The 23590-nt window shown below is 34.2% G+C and overlaps 2 protein-coding genes across 2 annotated transcripts; both read left to right on the top strand.

Annotated features, from left to right (window-relative positions):
* Positions 1–9975: 9975 nt before the first annotated feature.
* On the top strand, positions 9976–12427 carry LOC106371329 (GDSL esterase/lipase At5g55050-like). Its single transcript, XM_013811385.3, has 5 exons — positions 9976–10326; positions 11090–11235; positions 11356–11589; positions 11695–11950; positions 12138–12427. Exons 1-5 carry the CDS (start codon positions 10053–10055, stop codon positions 12359–12361), a joined length of 1134 nt encoding a protein of 377 aa, XP_013666839.1. The 5' UTR covers positions 9976–10052; the 3' UTR covers positions 12362–12427.
* Positions 12428–13577: 1150 nt separating this feature from the next.
* On the top strand, positions 13578–20358 carry LOC111201301 (GDSL esterase/lipase At5g55050-like). Its single transcript, XM_013810298.3, has 5 exons — positions 13578–15099; positions 18450–18595; positions 18708–18941; positions 19050–19305; positions 19467–20358. Exons 1-5 carry the CDS (start codon positions 14826–14828, stop codon positions 19688–19690), a joined length of 1134 nt encoding a protein of 377 aa, XP_013665752.1. The 5' UTR covers positions 13578–14825; the 3' UTR covers positions 19691–20358.
* Positions 20359–23590: the final 3232 nt, after the last annotated feature.

Consider the following 23590-nt stretch of genomic DNA (forward strand, 5'->3'; position numbering starts at 1 on the left):
CGTATGTTAGCTTTACAATTAACAATTAAAGGTTAAATATTTAATTTAATGAGAACCATGAAATGAAAAACAAGATAAATCTGTAAGAAAGACATGAAATAAAAATGAGAAATTGATATAAAGTTTGGTGATTTCAAGTTCAAAGAGACTAAAAAGAGGTTGGAGAGTTTTTGAGTGATAAACATTACATTTTTGTTGGAGTCATTTGGGAAAAAGAGAGAGAATGTGTAAATTTTCTTTATATAACGAAACAAAAATTCTAATAAGGTTAAATATTTTCGATTAAGAAGATTTTCTGGAAATTTAAAATTTACTATTCGCCAAGAAGGCATTCCTAGAATTCTTCTAGTGTATTATTTGTTAGAAAACTTAAGTAACATAAAACTTAAAATAAAAAAAACTAAGTAAACATAAACAATCATTTTATTAAACATAAAATCAACATTTGTTGACAAAAAAAAAACATAAAATCAACATTTAAAGTATTAATATACACAAAACTAAACACATATAGGTCAAGTTAATTTTTCAAAAAAAGTTAAGATTCCAAAATCTAACCCTAAAAATACAAATAATACTATAGCAGATGTTACCAAACCCTAAACCAAGGAATACTCGATTTATATTCATTCATCTATGTTGAAAATTATTCAAGCTTACTAGATCTTAATTGTTTCATTTACAAATGTTTATAGTTACATGATTTCAATTTTTATTCCATAAAAATATTTTGCATAAAATTAATAAATTAATTTTAAGATCTACTACGTGAGAAGACTTCCACATAAGACTTACAAAACCACATACGATTTTCCAGGTTTATATTTGTCAAAATGCATACTGTTTTTTTTTGTTTGGTCATAAATAGATGGTTGTAAATTTCACTAGCCTTTTGGGTTATATTTGCATTTGATTGAAGTTGTGGTATACTTTTGCATTGAAAATCAAGTTTTATGTTATTTTTGGTAAATTCTTCTTATTTTAATAAGCTAAAATTACAGAAAAAATTGATAGATGATACATTAATTTTTATCAAAATTTTATTATTAAAAATATTGTCATATATACTTTAACCACATTAGGAAGTTCTATAATTTTTATTTAAAGAAAGAATGAAAAATATTAATAACTAATTTATGGTTAGTTTAATAAAAACATTAATATATATTCAGATGTACCAACTTATTTCTTTAATGATTTTAAGAATCATTGTGGTGATGCCACATGTTTACCTCAAATGTTGTAATGTTTCTCTTTTAATATATAAGAAATATATCAATTCGTTAATTAATATGTTGATTCATTGGTGTATTAATTTTGTTGTGTCGGCTAAATTAGTCATTGTTGGATACTCGTTCCATTTTAAAAAGATAATTTTCCAGTTTTTATACATATTAAAATATATATTATATTTAAATAATTATTAAATTTCAATAAAATTAAATCAATGTTAATTCAATATTTCATTTAGTTTTCTTAAAATTATAGTTTGTTTTTTTAAATAGTATAAAACTTATAAAACACACAAAATTTCAATATTTGTGTCCAAAAGTTTTATCTTTATGTAACCGAAAAAATATATTAAAACTACAAGTTGGGATTTATTTATTTGCATATTTGTGTACATTTATGTACATGTAATAATTGGTAGAAATTGTAGTATGTATGTCTTGTTTGTTTGAATATGAATATGATATATGATATACCTTGTTTTTTTTATCAGTTTTAATCAATGTATAAGTACATTTATAGAATCTTTATATTATGTTTCGAGTTTATTTTGAAATTTTTCAAAGTCTAGAAAAATTGGGTTACTTTGTAGTGGAACGCACCGGCGTGATGATTGAGCAAAGTTAGCTAAGTGCCTTTCGAAGTTTTGTTCGAGTAGACTTGTAATTGAAACCATTATTCTCAATTCGGGTTGATTAATATAATTTCAATCTAAAAGAACTTGTGAGATAAATAGAAATGCTACAAAGTGTGTTAAGAAAAATAGAGTATTACAAAGTCATCAAGAAAGAATATACGTTTTCTTTTACCAAAAAAAAAAAAAAAAGAATATACGTTTTTTTTTTTTTTAAAACGTATATTCTTTTTTTTTTGGTATATTTTTTTCATCAAGAAAGAATATACGTTTTTTTTTAAAAAAAAAAAAAAAAAAAATATACGTTTTGAGAAAATTGTGCATGAATTACAAACCTACGGAAAGAAACACTCAGCCGAGGGTAGAAAGGGCGATTTTCAATCGCGATCCAACCGTCTGTCCCCGAAAGTGTCGTCTACCGCAGCTAACCGCCGGCGTCTCATCCGGCAGAGACTCCTTCAAGGCTGCACAACCCCCTCGCCGATGAAGAAGAAAAAGCCCTCTAAATCTCGTTCGCCTTCGTCGAAGTCGAACCCCTCTGATGCTACAGCTACCTCCGATAGCTCGTCCCCTTTGTAAGAATCTCCTCTGAAGCCGTCGATCTATGTAGATCCGGCAATGAGCCTCGAGATTCCTACGCCAGCTTCCGATGCCCAAGCCACAGTCGGTTTGGTTGCTCAGCAGGCGATTGAAGAGAGCTTGCTTTCCTCAGAAGTAGTGTCAATGAGTACTGTGGACCCTGTGATCGCTTTAGCGGCGGATCCGGTTCAATCATCCCCTCCAGTGGCTGTATTAACAAGTAAGTCCCTGCAAGGGGCCCTGCCAGTGCTGCAGCAGGAGGAAAAAGCACATGTGAAGCTTGGAGGTTCCAACGCTCATGTTGCTGATAAATATCTCTCGGCTGTAAAAGGAACACCCAAACTTTTGCAAAAGAGCAACGAAGGTTTCACTCTACCATCCGGTGAAGCTTGTATCAAGATACTTAACTCTGTTATTGAGAAGAACAAAAAATCGTGGGAGTGCTTTGTGATGGGTCAGTTCTATATCGAACCTCCATCCCAAGGAACTATACACAACATTGTCAATGGTATTTGGAGCAGGAACTACAGAGACATTTCTGTTTCTAAGATGGAAGGTAACGCTTTTCTGTTCAGAATCCCAAACGCTGCAACAAGAAACAGAGTTCTGACCCAAAGACTGTGGCAGATTGAAGGGCAAACAATGTTTGTCGCTAAGTGGGAACCTGGTGTGACCCCAGAGAAGCCAGAGCTTACCTCGGCCCCTATCTGGCTCGAGCTTCGGAAAGTGCCCTTTCAGTTCTTCAATGAAGAGGGTCTGGAGCGGATTGCAAGTCTCGTAGGTGAACCTAAGTTCCTGCATCCATCTACAGCGAACAAGACGAACCTAGAGGTAGCAAAGGTTTTCACTCTAATTGATCCTAGGAAGCCACTTCTAGAAGCGGTCAACGCACAGTTTGATTCAGGGGATATTTGTAGAGTATTGGTCTCTAGCCCGTGGATGCCACCAGTGTGTACGCTCTGCAAGGAAATCGGTCACTCCCTAAAGCGCTGCAAAGTGGCTCCAGTTACCTGCAAGCCTTGCAAATCAACAACTCATGGGGCTGAAAACTGCCCTAAGCTTAAGATGAAAGATGTTGGTGGAAGGAAAACCAGAAGGGGTAGGGGTAGGGGTAGATCAAAGTCGATCCCGAGAACAAATAATCCCCCTATCTACAGAGCACTGGAGAAGCCGCTTACTCTCCCTCAGTACCAGAAGCTGAACAAATCTAACGAAGTCCTAGTCGGAGAGTCGAGTAAGTCCAATGACAACCCCCAAGACTCTTTAGATAAGGAAGAGGGTAAGAGAAAGAAGCTGGATAGCCAACCATTACCATCCTCGGGAGTAGAGGAGGATTCTTCTGATGTTGTTTCTACGGACTCTGAGCTAGAAGAGGGTCAGATATCAGAGAAAGAGGAGTGGCAGGAGCCAAAATATAAGCAGAGACATAGGAAGAAGAAGGAACATCGGGGCGAGGGCCCCAAATCTCATCTTTAAATGTGTAGCGACCTTTTTTGTTGGAATGTGCGAGGATTTAATAAGTATAGCCATCGCACCAGATTTAGGAAACGGTTAAGGGCTAATGCCCCTCTTTTTGGCGGAATAGTAGAAACCCGCGTAAGGCAGCCGAAGATGAGGAAGTTTGTAAATAATTTACTTCCGGGCTGGTCTTTTGAAGAAAATTATGCTTTTTTGGAGTTAGGAAAGATTTGGCTCCTATGGCATCCTAGTGTGAAAGTACTGATTTTATCAAAATCGTTACAGCAAATCACTTGTGAGGTAAAGTTGCCGGAAGCAAACCAACCTTTTGTGGCCTCAATAATTATGGAGCGAATTGTGCAGACACAAGATCAACTTTATGGATGGAGCTTATGGTCTTAGCAAATGACTGTGCTATTAATGGTAAACCGTGGATTGTGTTCGGTGATTTCAACCAAACGGCTTCTCCGCAGGAGCACTCAAACCCTCCCTCATTGAATTTTGATAGCCGAATGAGAGAGTTCAATGACTGTCTTGTAGAAGCCGAACTTGAAGACTTGGTGTTTCATGGTAGCTCTTTTACTTGGTGGAATAAGCAAAAAAGTTCTCCAATTGCAAAGAAGCTAGATAGGGTCTTAGTGAATGAGCTGTGGAGTGCTACCTTTCCCGACTCGACAGCGTTCTTCGATAACCCGGATTTCTCTGATCATGCCTGCGCTTCGGTCAGCCTTGATCCTCTTACTGTAAAAAGGAGAAAGCCATTCAAACTTTACAACTATCTACTACAGAATCTTGACTTCGTTGATCTGGTGACACATGAATGGCTCTCCTTGAATGTAGTGGGTTCGGCGATGTTCAGAGTTTCAAGAAAGCTAAAGCTTTTAAAGAAGAGTATCCGAGAGTTCAGCAGGAGCAACTACTCTGATCTTGAAAAACGAGTCCAGGAAGCTCACGCCATAGTTCTGGAGAAGCAGAACATAATGTTGTCCTCCCCGTCTGTTAGCAACGCCGAGATGGAACTTAATGCTACGCTGAGATGGCAAGAGCTCCTAGCAGCTGAGGAAGCTTTTCTCTTTCAAAGATCTAGAGTGCTTTGGCTTCAGTTGGGAGATGCGTGCACTGCTTATTTCCACAGAATGGTGGCCTCCCGTAAGGCTATAAACAACATTCAGTCTCTTGTTGATGATGCCGGCATTACTTATGAGACGCAGGAAGAGATTGAAAGTCATTGTGTGGATTATTTCACTTGCTTCCTTGGAGGTGAGCAGTCTCCACAACAATTCATTCAGGAGGACTTGAATTTGCTGTTTAACTTTAGCTGCTCAACAAGCCAGCAAGATAATTTTTCTAGGCTTTTTTCGAGAGAGGAAGTCAGAGAGGCTTTCTTCTCGCTGCCTCGGAATAAGACAAGCGGTCCATATGGGTTTAGTGCTGAATTCTTTACTTCTTTGTGGAATGTGGTTGGTGCTGAAGTGACAGATGCAGTCCTGGAGTTTTTCACCTCGGGCTCTCTTTTAAAGCAGTGGAATTCTACAACAATTATCCTGATTCCCAAGATTGTAAATGCAACTACAGTCAAGCAGTTTCGCCCTATCTCTTGCCTTAACACGGTGTATAAGGTTATCTCAAAACTGCTTGCTACCAGATTAAAGGAAGTGCTTCCTCAGGTAATCTCTCAAGCTCAGTCTGCTTTTCTCCATGGCTGCCTTCTTGCTGAGAATGTCCTAATGGCAACAGACCTTGTAAAGGGTTATAACACTAATACCGATCTGCCTAGAGGAATGCTAAAGGTGGACTTAAGCAAGGCTTTTGATTCCATTCGCTGGGACTTCATCTTAGGCACGCTCCGAGCCCTCTCCATTCCTGAGACTTTTGTAAACTGGATATCTCAATGTATCACTACGCCTACGTTTACCATAGCTGTGAATGGAGTCTCATCAGGCCACTTTGCTAGCTCTAGAGGCATTCGCCAGGGCGACCCGATGTCTCCCTATCTGTTTGTGTTAGCAATGGAAACTTTCTCTCGACTGCTTCAAAGTCGATTTGATGACAACATCATCTCATACCACCCGCGCACTTCTCAGCTAAAAATCACTCATCTCATGTTTGCGGATGATGTTATGGTCTTCTTTGACGGCAGCAGCAACTCTCTACACGGGATCTCTGATTGTTTGGATCATTTCGCTTCTTGGTCAGGCCTTTACACCAATGCTTCAAGGACTGAACTCTTCCACTCGGGCCTGTGCCCCAACGAGGCTGAAGAGATGTCATCCTTCGGGTTCCCCATTGGTTCTCTCCCCATCAGATACCTTAGGTTGCCCCTGATGAGCAGGAAATTAACAATATCAGAATATGAGCCGCTCCTCATAAAGCTGCGTCTAACCTTCCGATCGTGGGCTGTCAGGTCTCTTTCTTTCGCAGGGAGGTTACAACTGATCTCCTCAGTCATCAACGGCATAGTTACCTTCTGGATTTTAACTTTTATTCTGCCAAAAGGATGTATCAGAAAGATTGAATCTCTCTGTTCTAGATTTTTATGGTCCGGCAACACTGACATTGTAGGAAGAACAAAAATTGCTTGGACAACAGTGTGTCTTCCCAAACGTGAAGGGGGCCTAGGACTAAGAAGCTTCTACGATTGGAACAGGGTATTGTGCCTGCGTTTTCTCTGGCTCCTCCTATCGGATAGCCAATCCTTATGGGTTGCATGGCATAAAGAATTCCATTTGAAGGAGAAAAGCATATGGGCAGTAGAAGAAAATGTACTTGATTCTTGGGCTTGGAAGCAAATTCTAAAATTGAGGCATGAGGCACTAAGGTTCTCTACACCTATTCTGGGTAATGGAAACTCCATTAGCTTCTGGTTTGACATTTGGACTCCTCTTGGGCAGCTTATTAAAGTGATCGGACCTACTGGCCCGGCTCAGTTTCGCATACCACTTCATGCTAAGGTTTCCAAAGCTTATACCTCAACGGGCTGGTCCCTCCCATCACCGAGATCCGATGTTGCTGTCAGTTTTCATATCTTTCTCTCAACCATCCCCCTGCCGCAGCAGACTGACCCAGAAGATATTTTTGATTGGTGTGTTGAAGGGAATAGTATCAACTTGGGCGCTAAATATCCAACAGCTAAGATGTGGGACGTGCTGAGACCAAGAGATGAGGTCAAGCAATGGGCAGATCTTATTTGGTACAAAAGAGCAACTCCAAAAAATGCTTTTACATTCTGGGTGGCTAATGCAGACCGTCTCCCCACGAGATCAAGGTTGGTTACATGGGGTCTGCAGGTTCCCTCGACATGCTCATTCTGTGCCAGAGATGAAGAAACACGTGATCACTTGTTTCTCAGATGCGCTTACAGCAGGGAAGTGTGGAATCTGACTATCGCTAGACTTTCCCCCCCTTCTCAGCTTACCTCTTGGTCTGAACTGTTGTCTTGGATTAGGATCTCCTCAAATGCAGCTCCCTCTATCCTAAAGAAGTTGGTGGTCCAGTCTACAATATACAATCTGTGGAGACAAAGGAACAACATCATCCACAGCAAAGGTTTGCTCCCGCCTGTTACTCTCTATAATCTCATCGACAAGGAAGTAAGGAACTCAATTACAGCTAGGAAGCATAGGAAGCAGTTTGGAAATTTGATGTCTTTATGGCTTAGATAATGCCATTGCCTATGTTTTTTGTTTCACCTTGTTTTTACCTTTTTTTGTCAAGGTGTCTCAGTCTCTTTGATATACAAATCTTATAAAATCAAACTTTCATTTATATATTAACAGTTATGCAAAAAAAAAAGAATATACGTTTTCATAAGTGACAAACAAAAACTCGTGTCAATCAACGGGACAATGTGTCATGCATGCATAATTGTGAGGTTACCGTTTTTTTTTCCTTTCAAAAATGCAGTTTTATAATAAATTTCAATACTACTATTGTTATTGAATTGTACAGTAGTATTAATCGTATCGATGTGCGCAATGAGTTATGTTTTGATTGTCTGTGGTTTATAAAAAAAAGAAGCATTTGATTGTCTGTTGTGTTTTCCTTGTGTGAACGCGCTCAACTAATTCAGACCATCTATTTATGGTTTTTTCCCGCAGTCTCCGCAGTTCTGCATAGTGAGAAAGAAGACCATAATTAATTCCAAATTTTTAATTGGGGTTTTTAGTTTTTTTTTATAGATTTTAACTAAAAAAAAGTAAAAACCATCACTTAAATAAAAGATACAAAAACCCTTTTTAGCCAAAAAATATATATTAAAAAAATTAAATCATGAATTAAAAACTCCGACTAAGAAAAGGAGGTTAATCAAGCTAAAAACATGATTAATAGAGAGTTTTTGTGATGAGGTTTTTATGGAAATATAAGAAACCATCTCTTAACTTTTAACTAAAAAATTAAGAACCGGCTCTTAAATATTTAAGAGCCGGTTCTTAATTTTTTAGTTAAAAGTTAAGAAACGGTTTCTTATATTCTGCTAAAAATTATATCCTAAAAATTACCTATTAATCATGCTCTAAGCTTACATGACAGTAACTTGATTTCAATCATTTCAAGCCGAAACTAGACAAATCAATGTTTAGAAATAATGGACCTGCGTGTTTTAGTTTCATTATGTAGCTTCATAAAATTGTAAAAATTAATATGATAAAAAGAAAAGTTAAGCTAGTAAGAAAATATTACAAACTAGAGTTAGAAGGGTGAAGAATTCTTCTTTAATCTAGGCCACAGATCGAATATCGATCTGCTATCGACTTCCATCGTTAGATGTCTACCTGGTCACTATATATTTTAAAATGGCAACAATGATATCATACGTTTTACATATTCCAATGATTATTGTGGAAGTCGATGTAGGATTTAACCTGATTATGTTTAACAAGAAAAAACAAAATGTTTGACCAAAAAAAGAATAAAATAACACTATTACATACTTTCTCCGTTTCTAAGTGATCCCTGTTTAAAAAAAAATATTTTATTTTTAAAATATCTATATTTAACATTTTCATGTATGTAAGAATGACAAATTATAAATTTCAAAAACATTAACTGTGTTACTGAATTTTGATTGGTTAAAATGAAAATAGCTAAACACGGAAAATAATACATTTACTATAAAAATTTTAATTTTTTTTAATAACTGTGAAAATTTTAAAACATGGATCATTTATAAACAGAGGGAGTGCTTTTTTTTTTTAACTAAGGACTTTGAATTAAAAACATAAATGACAAGGTAAGGCTATGATGCCTTAAAGTTTGCATGAATTATAAGCCTCTATAATTTATGCTAGCATTAGCCTAACTATAAGCCTCTCTTTGGGGTGTTAGCTCCGATTGTTTTTATCTCGGCTTTGTTTTCCTGTAAAAGATTTGGGCTAAATTTTTGGTGTACCCGACTCTTAATCACTTTTTCGTTATGTTCGAATTAATGAAATATAACAAAAAGGACTTCCGAGTAAGTGCCATTTATAAGTGGATAACTCAAACTTCGAATTGCAACAAATGAAATGTATGTCTTTATTTGTGAAAATACTTGTCCTTCAGATTGAACTGAAGTAGCTTTAGATATGGAATTGTGGACCTTGTGGTTATAATGGATTAAGAGAGAATTGAGAAAGCTTTGTGTTATTTCATTACTAACAATAACGTAAAAAACAGTCATGAACTCCTCACGCGTTTACGCAATATGAATCCCACATTCCCACTACACTTCAAAATCTCAAATCATGGAAACTAACTCGTTTTTTTTTGACAAAGAAAACAGGAACAATCTCATTTTATATATTTAATCGTATGATGCGAAAATATGCTTTTAACATATTGTAAAAATGTCGCATTTTATTTTATAAAGTCATTAGATATAATAAATATGAAATTGGCACAAGAGTGGCAAGACATACCACATAGAGCCATGCTCAGTCTGACAAGGACAAAAACAGAAGCTGACTCTTCTTGCATTTTTATTTTTTCCTCTTTTTCACATTATCATAATTGAATTATTGATAAATTTTTCTAAGTTTGTAGATTTTTTCCAGTCAGTATTCACATTTCTTTTCTCTCTATATAAACCACAGTAAGTTTATATCTCTCTTACAACTCCAAGAGCCACGGAGCTACAAAACCCACACCAACGAGTTCGTCGGGGAAAAAAAACATGCCGACGAACAAGACACCGTCCCTCCCCATATATTCCCTCTTCCTTGGTTTACTTTGGTTCGATTATTTTCCCGGTTTAGAGGCAGCAACCGGAAAACTAGGTTCGGTTCCGGGAGTATACGTGTTTGGAGATTCGTTGGTTGATGCCGGAAACAATAACTACTTAGCATTTTCCGTTTCCAAAGCCAACTATCCACATAATGGCGTTGATTTTCCTGGCAAGAGACCCACCGGAAGATTCAGTAACGGCAAAAACGCCGCCGATGCTATCGGTGAGTGTGTTTTTTTCATTTTTTCTGTGTCATTTTGTTGTTTGCATATGAAATGAAATTAGTAATTTATTGTTTGCATATGAAATTATATTATTAATATTTGGCCTGGTCAAAAGCTCGCTACGCGTTATCTATGCAGTGAGAATCTACCAAATTATCCGAAAGATATAAATCATAGCATTTTCATACATTTTTCTGAATTGTAGCTATTAAACATTTATATTAAATATGTGGAGTATAATTATTAGTGCATTTTGGTGTACTAGTCTATACTTTCTCAGTGTGGTTGGAAAAACCAGGGATCTGTAGAAGATAGCTTTTATTACCTTTTCGGAAAATATCAGATTTCGTTCTTAAAAATTAAAACTTAACAAATCACTGTTTCGTATAATGCAACCGAATCACTCCAGATCGTTATGCTCACTCACCGTTGAACGCTTTCTCGGCTGTCGAATCATACAGGTGGACGTGTTTTAGAACAGGGATGCTTGGCATGTTTATGTTGTGTTAGGCTACGATTGGATTGATTTAGGTACCGTAAAGTGATGGCCATTGTGCTTAGATATATCATATATTCACTTATAATCATAAAATGAATGGTTAAAAGTTAGAAAAAAAAACTAAAATAAAATAAACAGAAACGAAAAATTGCATGAAATTCTAATTACCAGTTATCAATATATTTCGAAATTGTTGCAACGCTACGATAGAGTATAACTTTCTGGGAATTCATTTTAACCTTTCCATGTTGATTCATAATTAGCTGAGAAATTTGGTTTACCGCTACCACCGCCGTATCTCTCACTAAGAGGCCTGTTTAAAGAGAAAAGGAGAAAATCTGCCGCCGTGACCGGTGTGAATTTTGCTTCAGGTGGAGCCGGTATCTTCAACAGCTCCGACCAAAAGCTTGTAAGTTATTTATATAGATAAATATTCCATTCTATGACATACTAAACTTATTTTAAAAATTCTGGAAAAGAGTGAAAAGGAGTATTGATTCAATAGCCGGCATTATTTTAATTAATTCAGGGACAAGCTATTCCTTTATCACACCAAGTAAACCATTGGCTCTCTATTCATCGTGAACTGACGAATCAGCTTGGACCAGCCGAAACACAAATACATCTATCCAAATCTCTATTCACAGTGGTCATAGGTAGTAACGATCTTTTTGACTATTTTGGATCGTTTAAACTTCGAAGAAGAAACAATCCTCAACAGTATACACAATTAATGGCAGATAAACTCAAAGAGCAATTGAAGGTAAACCACACACCTTTGAGCACCTAAGTACATGTGGTTAAATATATGAAACTCCTAGAAAAATTGATTGGATTTACTAATTAAAAAATTCTGTTATTAATATAGAGGATTCACGATACTGGAGCACGCAGATTCCTAGTAGTCGGAGTTGCACAAATTGGTTGCACACCGGGGAAAAGAGAGAAGAACTCGGCAATCCATGAATGCGACGAAGAGGCAAACACGTGGTGCTCTTTGTACAACGAAGCTTTGGTAAAGATGTTGCAACAACTCAAACAAGAGTTGCAAAGCTCAATAACTTACTCTTACTTTGACAACTTCAAGTCCTTACATGACATTATCTCCAACCCTGCCCGTTACGGTACGTCAAAACAAATTGTTATCACCTCTAATGAAAACTTGGACGAATTCATACCACGATCATGAGACTGAAAACCAAATCAGACCGTTCGCATTGCATGTCACGATATTGATATAAAATATTAGCTTAATTTTGTGTTGATATATATATATATATCGTTGTCTTTTTTTTTTCCTTTTGATTTTAGGTTTTACTGATGTGACATCAGCTTGTTGTGGAAATGGGAAATTAAACGCGGATATTCCATGCCTTCCAGTCACGAGATATTGTTCAGACAGAACCAAATATCTCTTCTGGGATCGTTACGGTCATCCCACGGAAGCTGCAGCTCGAACCTTCATCGACCTTATGTTATCTGATGATTCACAATACTCATCTCCTTTAACTCTCAGTCAACTAGTTTCTTCATAATGTCAATATGGGGATTCGTTGAGAAAGACTACAAATTAAGTATATCAATGAAATAAATTTTATTAATTTGCTAGTGTTTCTCTCGTTTTTTTTATAAACCTAATAAGGTTATCAGATGAGTATGCAAACACTATGGGATTTACTTCTTTTGCAGAAAATTGACATCTTTCCAGTTCACGATTTGGCTGTGTTCTTCAAAATTCTTTTTTGGGAATCAGAGCTTACTGTTGTTACGAATGAGAGGGAACAAAGAAACAAAGAATGAATGTAAAATGACGCTAATATACTCTCAATAACTCCGCCTATAACACCAATTTAAAACTCTCATAGTTCACTAAAATTCCCAACAAATTTCCAAAGAAATTAAATAAATATTTTTAAAAATTAATTCTGTAAAAAAATTGTCGAAGATTTCTTTATGAATATGAATTCCGTCGGAAATGGCCTTGTTTTTATAGTGTACTGACTGTTGGTAATTATGTATCCATTGCGTTTGATTTATTTTCATGTAGCTTTGATTTTTCTGATTTCCTTACCAGCATAATTAAATCGTATCTGAATTATTGTTCTTCACTACACATGACAAAAAAAATTAGTTTTAGCTAATAAATTATATATTGATTTTACAAGTTACGTACGAATAAAAATAGAAGATACATATACACAGTATGCCAAAATCAAAAATACATAATCATATAGTAAGTATAATTTTAGTAAAAAGTGACCAGAACAATATATGCAATGTTGCACCAATATTTAGTCCATAAAAACATATATCTGTTGAAGAGAAGATTCCACATTGAAAATATGTAGAGGATTTAAGTAATATATAAAGGACTTCTGCCACACACTTACGGTCAATTGGTTTTAAGTTGGAAGTCCAGTAAACTTGTCATGGTATCAGAGCGGACCCACGCACTGACCTATTAATCCGACCGAAAAGTGGTCCGATCTTCCCACGAATTGATAGCCCAAAGAAAATTCAACTTTTTCGAAAAAACTAAAAAAAGAAGCATTATCTCGGAGGGGTATTGTGGATTTTACGAGATTAATGGTTATACGCACCATTATCTCGAGGGAAAGTGTTAGAGAAAAGATCTTACATTAGAAATATGTAAAGGACTTAAGTAATATATAAGGGATTTCGGACACTGCACTTACCGCCAATTGGTTTTAAGTTGGAATCCGGAAACTTGTCAATATGTAATGACTTCATTTAAATGATAATGTTTTGAATGACATTTAAACTTCTGTTCTCAGATTACCAATGATTTTAGTTAAAACGGTGCTAAACGAGTAATATAAACGGGTCTGCAGGTTCTTAGAATAGCAAAAGACTAAACACGAGGCCAATAAAGAACAAGACCCCCAAAAACAAATGTTTTGAAGTAGCAATCTCTTCCATACACTCGGCTGAGTCAAACAAGACTATCTTGTCTTGGGGGGTTGCGTTGGCTTTGTAGATAGATGCATAAATGAAACCGTATAAGAGGGAGCTGACGGGTATGTTTGTGATGAGAATGTTGTGGTTAGCACTTAACACTTGAGCGGGGCTGGATTTGAAATTTCGGGGATCATAAACATTTTTTTATTAATCTTAATAATTTATTTTGATAATTTAGAAGTCACACCACTTATTTCTCTTATTGAAACAGAAACATTAGACCCAATTTTTTTAAAAAAGAATTTAAATAAAATACACCATCTATTATAAAGTAATTATGAAAACAATATTATACTACTATTTTTGTTTCTAAACTAATTATAATATGAACCAAATTACTAAGAAGATAAATTGCACAAACAATTATAATAATATTAATTAAGCCACATAAGATAAATATTATACAAATAAAATGTCTATTTAACACTAAACAACATTCGATTAATTTATAAAATTTGTTTAATCAATTTAAAATAAAAGTTTGGGGACTAACGATCATCCTTTTATACCCTGAACTGGCTGTACACTTATGCTCTGGAAACTATTCAGGAAACTAAAACAACTTGGGAAAAATATATGAACAAAAATCATGACTTTCTAAATGAAACGATTTTAGGTCTTGTAAATGATACTTCTCTTCACTGGCGTTTAGAAATGTACTTTTCGATTTGTAGATATATTGACTGAAATTTTTGATGGGAAGCGTTATGAGAGTCTATGAATTTTTGGGAAAGAATATACTCATGTTTATTTGATTGATTTGAAACACTCCACACGAATGGAAGGAAAACAATGATGATAGGATGGTTGCATAAACAATCATGACCGCAAAATTTAATTTCTATTTTTCTATTAAAAAATATATGACGGACACAGAATCTAGGTTTGCTATTTTTGCCGACTAAAATCTAGGCTTGCTATAAAAAAAAAGAAAAAAAAAGAAGACGGCCTATAACTCTCTTACAACTCCAAGGGGAAAACAAAACCCAAATTAAATAGTTTTGTCGGGAAAAGTAGAACATGCCGAAGAAGAAAATGCCCTCCCTCGCCATTTGGTTACTCTACCTCGGTTTACTTTGGTTCGATTCATTTCCCGGTTTAGAAGCAGCGACCGGAAAACTAGCATCGATACCAGGATTATACGTGTTTGGAGATTCATTAGTTGATGCCGGAAACAATAATTACTTACCAATTTCCATAGCCAAAGCTAATTATCCACGTAACGGCGTCGATTTTCCTAAAAAGAAAGCCACCGGAAGATTCTCTAACGGCAAAAATGCCGCCGATTTTATCGGTAAGTGTCACATTATTATTTTTATGTTCGGTATGAAATGAAATTAATAATGTTTGATATATTTAAGGCATCCGCAAAAGAAACTCTATAACTTTAAATGTATAATATTTTTTTATTAAAAAGGAACTTCAAAACTTCAAATACGAAGTTTCGTAGAGTAAAACTATATATATATTTAAAGTTTCACCATTCAAAACTTCGAATTTGAACTTTCATACTTTTATTTGCATTTTAGTCCTTGCAATTACACATCAATTATATTTTAATGATTCTAAAGTTTTTTTTGTTTACCGTTTTAATCCTTAAGATTTTTATACCTCATAAGTATTTCAACTTCTAAATTTAAGTTTTACACATAAATTAAATAAAAACTTTAAAATAAGATTACAAATATTTTAAAACTATATTTTAACAATAAAAAATTACTAAAGAAACTTAATTAAAAGTTTTTAAAAAGGTTATGAAGACATAATTGATCATATGACAAAAAATGAGGATACTCAATCTCAACTATTTTTAGCTCGAATCTACAAATTATAAATCAAGAGAGTCACTTCTTATTTCGAAATGCACTAGTTGATCGTATATGGAAACATTATGGGAATAATTTTATGAAATAACGTGGTATTTTGCTTCTATTTTAATATTTAATAATGTATTTATTTACTTATAATTGGATATATTAGTGTTATATTTTATTAATTATTATTAATGCAATATTATTACATATGTGCTATTTATTTATAAAATGTTTATAAATTTAATTAATTATGAAAAATATAAAGATCATAATATAAAATATAAATAATTTTGAAGCTATATTTGAAATTTTTCTTTTGCAGAAGAACATTTTTTTTGTCAATAGAAGAACATGAGTTTTGCAAACTTCAAAATATAAAATCTTTTTGGAGATGCTCTTATGTAGGCCACATTTTGTTAGAATTAGATACATGGATGTGCTATAAAAAAAACAATACACCAAAAATACTACTATTTATTAAAAATCAGAAATAATACTCATACAAAAATAATACTAGAAATGTTAATCATTTATCATAATCTATATTACTGAACCATAAATCTTACAAACCCTAAATTTAAAATTAAATATAATATGTTTTATATAATTTATTTGTAAAATATTTAATTTCCAGTTTTATGTTTATTTATTCATAACATATATAATTAATGATATAGTTATGTATAGTGATATATTTGTCTCTATAATTTTTATAATGGTCTAAAGATTAATTTATATAAGTAGAATGAATGCGGTAAATCATTTATAACCAAAACCATTATTTTTGAATTTGAATTAAGCAGTTCAAGTAAGTTTAAATTGTTTTAAACTGATTCAGATCATTCTAAAAAAGTAAAGCAATCTAAATCGATCTGACTCGGTTAAATCAAGTAACCTTAAAGTTAACTACAAATCATTCTCAAATTTAATTAATTTATTATCAGTTATTAATATTTCATGATGTATAATAAATAAAAATAAGTATTTTGTTAACGTTTAAATTTCGAGTAATTTGTTTATACAGTAATCTCCTATACATTATTTGAGAATAGATTTGTCATATGTAATCACCACATTAATTTTGAAAGAAAAATGATGACAGCATATTAATTGTGACATGGACATTTACATTTAATATTAATTTCTATTTTGCTAAGTTTTTAAAATATTGTAATAACTCATAAATCATCAGTAATATAGCTATAAACAATATAATAGTAGAAACAGAAACATAATATTTGTAAAAAAAATAGAATTATTATTTAGTTATATTTTCATTATTATATAATCTTTATTACTAAAACATTTCTTCAAACTTTTATGCAGTATCTTAAAAATTGTAATTTTCTTATCCAAATACCATTTTTTTAGTATCTACAAATTTTAGAAATATTATTTAGTTTTATGTTTTAATAATTATATATAACAAATTTTTCTCTTAATTTTACAGAATTTTATTTAATATATTTTAACCAAAATAAATAGATAAAAAATATTCCTAAGATTATAATTTTAAATATATACATATGTATTATTAAATATAATTTTTGCTAAAAAGTATTATTTTATATTAAGTTTTACATATAATTGCATTTAAAATTTAAACTTAAATATTGTAATCAAATAATAAAAAAAATATTTTAAATATAATTTAAATTTTAAAAACTTTTGTTTTTGCATATGGTGCAAGAAAAAACCTAGTCTTTTATGAAATGCTTAACTACCGCTTAACGATTGTTTTAACATTGCTTTTAATGATATTGGTATGATTTAAACCGTTCTTTGAGATAGAAATTTGTTTTATTCTTCTTAGAGAATATTTTTCTATATATATTTACTAGTAATCATAAAATGAGTGGTTAAAAAATAAATGGAAAGAAAATTTATTACATGTAATCCTCTAACTATTTTTATGACATTCAAAATTTCATATTGAGATTATTATTTTGACTTTTAAGGGATTCACTAGATTTGAATCCGCACAACCGCGCGGGTGTTAATTTCTTTTTATTTACATAATATATAGTTTTTACGTCAAGAATGGTATATATTATAGTTTTCAAGATACTTTTTTCCATCAAATCAATTATATAAAAATGTAACATGTTTATCTATCTTTGTTTCTATATTGTTGAATAAGTGTTTCATTTTTATAAATATTTAAAATATGTAGTTTGGTAAAATAGAAAATAATTTTCATTACTAAAAACATGGTAACTGAGTTCAAAATTATAAAGTTAACAAAAATTTAACTTATATCTTCTTTGATTATAATTAAAAATTAATTGATTAAACAATTAGTATTTTTTTTTATTTTTAAAAGTGAACTATCTAATATCAAACAAATAACATTGACAAATACTTAAATAAATTACATACAATGTATACTATTAAACATATATTAAAAGTCTAGGTTTAATCTAAAGATTAAAAATAAAATGTATTTGAAAAAAAGTTAAATCATAGATATTTTAAATATAGTATATATTATTTCGTATTAATAGATTTTACCATTTAATGTGACAATTTTTAAATCAAAATAATACACTTAGCCCAAAGAAACTATGCATTCTAAATTATCTTTAACCAAATATATGAAAATTGTAAGCCCAAATAAATAACCTAACTGATTTGTAGGAGTTGGTTTAATATTTAAATGTATTAAGGATTAAAAATGGTGACATTTCTTAAGTACGTAATAAATAAATGAGTTGTGATTTTTAGTTATGGTCCATTTTTTTAAATATCACACATGAAGGAGAAGTCATGACTTCTATTTTAATATATAAGATTCTAAATCTGTTTATTTTGTTGGTTGGTTAATAATTAGCTGAGAAATTTGGTTTGCCATTACCGCCGCCGTATCGCTCACTTAAAGGCGCACTAAAAGTCAAAAAGAGAGAATCCGCGGCCTTGACCAGTTTGAATTTTGCTTCAGGCGGAGCCGGGATCTTCAACAGTTCTGACAAAAAACTTGTAAGTCATTCATATATTTCCTTCCATGATATATTAATATTATTTTAAAAATTCTGTAAAAGAATGAAAAAGAGTATTGATTGCATGGTTGACATTATTTTAACTGTTTTAGGGACAATCGATTCCTTTGTCACACCAAGTAGACGATTGGCTATCTATTCATAACGAAGTGACGGGTAAGCTTAGACCAGCCGAAGCACAGGTTCATCTATCCAAATCTCTATTCATTGTGGTCATAGGCAGCAACGATCTTTTCGACTATTATGGATCGTTCAAAACGCGAGAACAGAACAATCCTCAACAATATACCCAATCAATGGCTGATAAACTCAAAGAACAATTGAAGGTAAGCACAAACGTTTGAATATCTAAAATCTAAATACTAATGGTTACATATATGAACTCCTAGAAATCGAGTTGTTTTACTAACTGAAAAAATTATATTAATTAATAGAGAATTCATGAAACTGGAGCACGTAGATTCCTAGTAGCCGGAGTTGCACAGATTGGTTGCATACCGGGGAATAGAGACACGGACTCGGACCTCCACGAATGCGACGAAGAGGCAAACAGGTCGTGCTCTTTGTATAACGAAGCTCTAGTTAAGATGTTGCAACAACTCAAACAAGAATTGCAAAACTCAATGAGTTACTCTTACTTTGACAACTTCAAGTCGTTGCAGGACATTAACTCCAACCCTGCCCGTTTCGGTACGTAAAACAGAAGTATTAAATTTTACTATCACCACTAAGAAAACTAGGACGGATTCATACAGCAATCATGAGCCTTAAACCAAATCAAGCTGTTCCTATCGCATGTTATGAGATTATATAAGAAACCAAACCGTGTCTTTTTCTGTTTGTGATTTTAGGTTTTACTGAGGTGACATCAGCGTGTTGTGGAAGTGGAAAATTAAACGCGGCTAGTCATTGTCAACCAATTTCTAAGTTTTGTCCAGACAGAACCAAATATCTCTTCTGGGATCGCTTTGGTCATCCCACGGAAGCTGCATCTCGAACCTTCGTAGACCTTATGTTATCTAATGATTCACAATACTCATCTCCTCTAACTCTCACTCAACTGGCCTCTTCATGATGTTAATATGGGGCTTCGTTTTCCAAAGATTAGATCATCATATAGAAAATGGACTCTGAGAGTGGAGACTTAAATACAAATCAAAGTATATATACATACTAAATTTGTTAGCAATGTAATAAATTTTATTAGTTTACTAGTGTTTCTCTCAATATTTTACTTGTCTATTTTTGTTATTAAAGTTGCTAATTTCTCACTGTTTCAAAAAAATATTGAAATTTTAAACAAATGTAACTTTACACCCTGGTTTATCAGCCTCAACAATTGGGTTGTCACTAAATTTGTACATCAGTAACTAGTCCATAGCTGCTCTTCTCCCAAAAATCGAGACAATTCCGATCTCCATGGATCTTGATGCCAGCGGTGTCTCTGGCCGTTGGCGTCTCCTTCTTCCCGGCTCCTTCTGCTACCGTTTCGCGCTTTCTTTTTGTCTTCGTCATCGTCATCGTCACCGACCTTTGCAGTATGGACTCTCTATACGCCTTCACTCAAACAAGTAGCACCGGATCTACTTCATTTGAGTACGAGCCCACCATACCTCTGCCTTTCGCCTCTCTCCGCCACCGTGACCAAGTGCTGCATTTCATTGTTTTTACCGGTTCGACTCTGTTCCGAACGATGCCCTGACCTTGCTCCAGATCCGTGGGCTTCTTCACTCCAAGCCTCTGCTCCGTTGAACGTTTCTCCTCACCGTATCCACTTCGTGGAAATCCGTTTCTATCAGTCGGGGGGGGGGGGGGGTCCATGTCCAACCAACATCCCAGATCCGTACGAGCTCTCATATGTGGTTGGACCGAGTGACCTCTCTCGATGGGATTGGGCTTCACGCTGTTCATCGTAGTCTTCCCGGCAACACCTTATCAGAGTCAACACATTTCACCCACCCTCCTTGTGCGCCTCCCTTCCCTCTGCACCAGCGCGCAACATCATAGTGTTTGATGTAGCTCCTCCACTGGCGCTTTGAAACCCCTCCGCAAGCCATGTCCCGTCGTGTCGATACACCTCACAGATATACTCTCCCTTGGTTAAGATTAGGCCATGCACATGGTTGGGTTTACAAAGGTCCATTTACCAAGCATGTTCACATATCTTGGTCTTTTAAGCTTACATTTACTATACCAAGCATTCTAGATCTGTGTCCCCTTACAGATGGCCTATCCCTTGCATCGTGGGCTCCGACCTTTCACTTAACAGTCACACCTTTGTCGCCGTTCCTCCGGTCACCTCCGACTCACATAATCGTTTTCTTGATGGTTTATATCTGCAACGTCACCTAAACTCATCATTTCCCGACTCTGTCAACTGCTATCCTTCAGAGGTTGTACCGACGACGACTTTTTGTGTAGTCCTATTCTGGTAGCCTCTTCGCACCTCACTGGTCTCAACATCGATTTTGACTTCTTTGTGTTATTTCGAACACGGATTACAAGGAAATATTTTCTACGGGTTTTTTCTCTCTTTAGCCACTTTTATCTTTTGTTATGTTTTAGCTATGTTAGCTTATTATATCTCCGGTTATAATCATCTTAGTCCGTGGGACGTTTAATTTTAATATAACCATTTGTTCAGAAATATAAAGTAACTATTCCATAAATCAAAAGATTGAAAAAGAGAGACATAATGAGCCAACTTATTTAAAAAAGAAGAACTGAGCCAACTTCTTCATGGCTTTGTTACATTCTATACGCCAGATTATCAGCTTGATATTGGAGAAATCGTTCGTTCGACAAGTCTAAAATATCTTGTCGGATTCGGATGAATTGTGATATAGGGCACGCATTAATAGTATTAAAGCCCTGCTATAAGTTAAATCGTTTATCTTTTGGACTTAGGGGAGTGTATTCAACTGAGAATTTTAGGTGATTGTATTAAAATGACAAATCCACTGTTATTCAAACATGAATTTTAAAAACTCATTTAAAATCCACTGTTATTGAACTTAACAATTCGTTTAGCACTCTAAAATCCACTGTTATTGAAAATATTTTAAGTTATGGAGTTTTAAAGTTTCCACGTGATTTTATGGTGTTTGGTTGGAGTTTCTTAGTTAAAAAAAAAATTAAAACTCAAATCTCATGATTTTAGGTTATATTCTAGAGTAGTTTAACAAAAATCACATAAATTTCTGCAACTAATTGATATCATCTAAAACTTCATTAAAAATCAAATCACCTCAAATGTTATATTGAATACATCCCCTTAATGCAAAAGTCTTCCAACAAAAAAACGATGGAGCAACACGTACCTGTTTAAAGTGCACACTGTTTTAAACGATGAAAGTGATGTTGATTGATCCCAATATGATCAAAAGTCAAAACCCAAACACTTGATAAAGTAATTTCTATCTTCAAAGATCAACTGGTTTCTACTCGTCCATAAAATCCACGGAAATAGAGGTTGAGATAGGCTTGAGCGAGGTTTTCATGCACCCTTTTCCTGCCTTATGATTCACGGAGAATGATATATACCTAAACAGGTTATCGGATGGGTTTGAAAACACTTTAGAGATCCTTCCAGATAACACTTGTAAGCTTCATTTGCACAAATCACCGAACATTTTTTATACGTAAAATTTCCTATCATCTAGATTAATTTGATCTAAACTAATCTAATACTTCGAACATTAAATAAATTAATTTATACATTTATAAGCCATAAGCATCATTAATCAATTAACTTCTAATCACTTTTATTTACCTAATCCTAAATCTTAAAGAAAAACTATTTACTAATTTTCATGACAATGCAAATATCATAATCATATATATTGTTTATAATTTTTTAAGGACTTTCATATTAAAAAATTTAGGGTTTCTGAAAATTACAAAAGAAAAAAATTCAAATTTTAAAGGAAAATAAAAATAAGCATACCAAAAATCCCAACAAAATGGGTCCGATTGTTTTACAAAGTATAGCTGAAAACCCCCACAAGCGGTCCATCCTTAGACACGAAACTTTAGCATCGCCTCACCAAAACTGGAGATGCCACGATGGCGCCAGAGAAATTGGACTGCGAAGAAGCCACCACATTGATCGTCACCGGAGATACACCACCGAAGAGCGTTAAAGGACCACTGACAAAGCATTATGAGGGGGAGCAATGCCTGAAAAAGCACAACAACAGGAGAAGATGAGAGTAAGGATATCGATTCTAGAACTTTAACCTAAGACGGCCACCAGTAGCCCTCCATTCAAGTACCCCGTCATCCCCAAAGCGGGGTCTTACAAGACAGGGCCGGTGAGTCAAACAAACTCCACCTCAAGCATCACCCCCACCATCTTCAATCAACAACAACGCTGACGAGCAGACCACCCTACTTCCACCGATGACAAGAAGAAACGACACCACAGAGGGCAGCAAACGAAGACCCCTGAGGAAGCGAGCACCCGAAACCATTCTCATAGTGTCGGAACCGCAGAAGAGCCACCGCCTCCGGGAAACCACCAACCAAAGCATGCAGTCGCCACCAAATCGGCTCTGATTTTAAAACATAATCGAGAGGAGAGAAACCAGAAAAAAAAATCAAAGAAAAGCAGAGCGCCCTTCCCCCACCGCTGGCCGGAAAAGCTAGGGACCGGAGGGGTGGAAATCAAAAAGTCAACTTTTCGATAAAGTTTCTAGAGAGAAGAGAAAGAGAGAACATTTTTCTTTTGAATTTTGTTTATAACTAAGATAAAAATGTGGGATTAACAAGAAAAAAACTATATAATTTTTCAAAGACATCTTAAAACATGAGTTTTGATTTACAAGAGACAAAAAAAAAACAAATAAGATTAAAAATCAGAAAATTAGGTTTAGAGCTTATTTTTATTGAAAGAAGTTAATATATGAAAAGATAGGTGAAATTGTGTTTCAAAAAAAACAAGGAAAAGATAGGTGAAATGATTGGTCGATCAACG

The sequence above is a fragment of the Brassica napus genome, chromosome A10, assembly GCF_020379485.1.
Source record: "Brassica napus cultivar Da-Ae chromosome A10, Da-Ae, whole genome shotgun sequence".
Taxonomy (NCBI): domain Eukaryota; kingdom Viridiplantae; phylum Streptophyta; class Magnoliopsida; order Brassicales; family Brassicaceae; genus Brassica; species Brassica napus.

What these genes read in the sequence shown, in the direction of transcription:
- LOC106371329 (XM_013811385.3), top strand. Translation starts at nt 10,053, where the DNA reads ATGCCGACGAACAAGACACCGTCCCTCCCCATATATTCCCTCTTCCTT. An exon ending in AAACGCCGCCGATGCTATCG is followed by an intron (nt 10,327 to 11,089) that starts GTGAGTGTGTTT and finishes ATTCATAATTAG; the next exon opens with CTGAGAAATTTGGTTTACCG. An exon ending in ACAGCTCCGACCAAAAGCTT is followed by an intron (nt 11,236 to 11,355) that starts GTAAGTTATTTA and finishes TAATTAATTCAG; the next exon opens with GGACAAGCTATTCCTTTATC.
- LOC111201301 (XM_013810298.3), top strand. Translation starts at nt 14,826, where the DNA reads ATGCCGAAGAAGAAAATGCCCTCCCTCGCCATTTGGTTACTCTACCTC. An exon ending in ACAGTTCTGACAAAAAACTT is followed by an intron (nt 18,596 to 18,707) that starts GTAAGTCATTCA and finishes TAACTGTTTTAG; the next exon opens with GGACAATCGATTCCTTTGTC. An exon ending in CTCCAACCCTGCCCGTTTCG is followed by an intron (nt 19,306 to 19,466) that starts GTACGTAAAACA and finishes TTGTGATTTTAG; the next exon opens with GTTTTACTGAGGTGACATCA.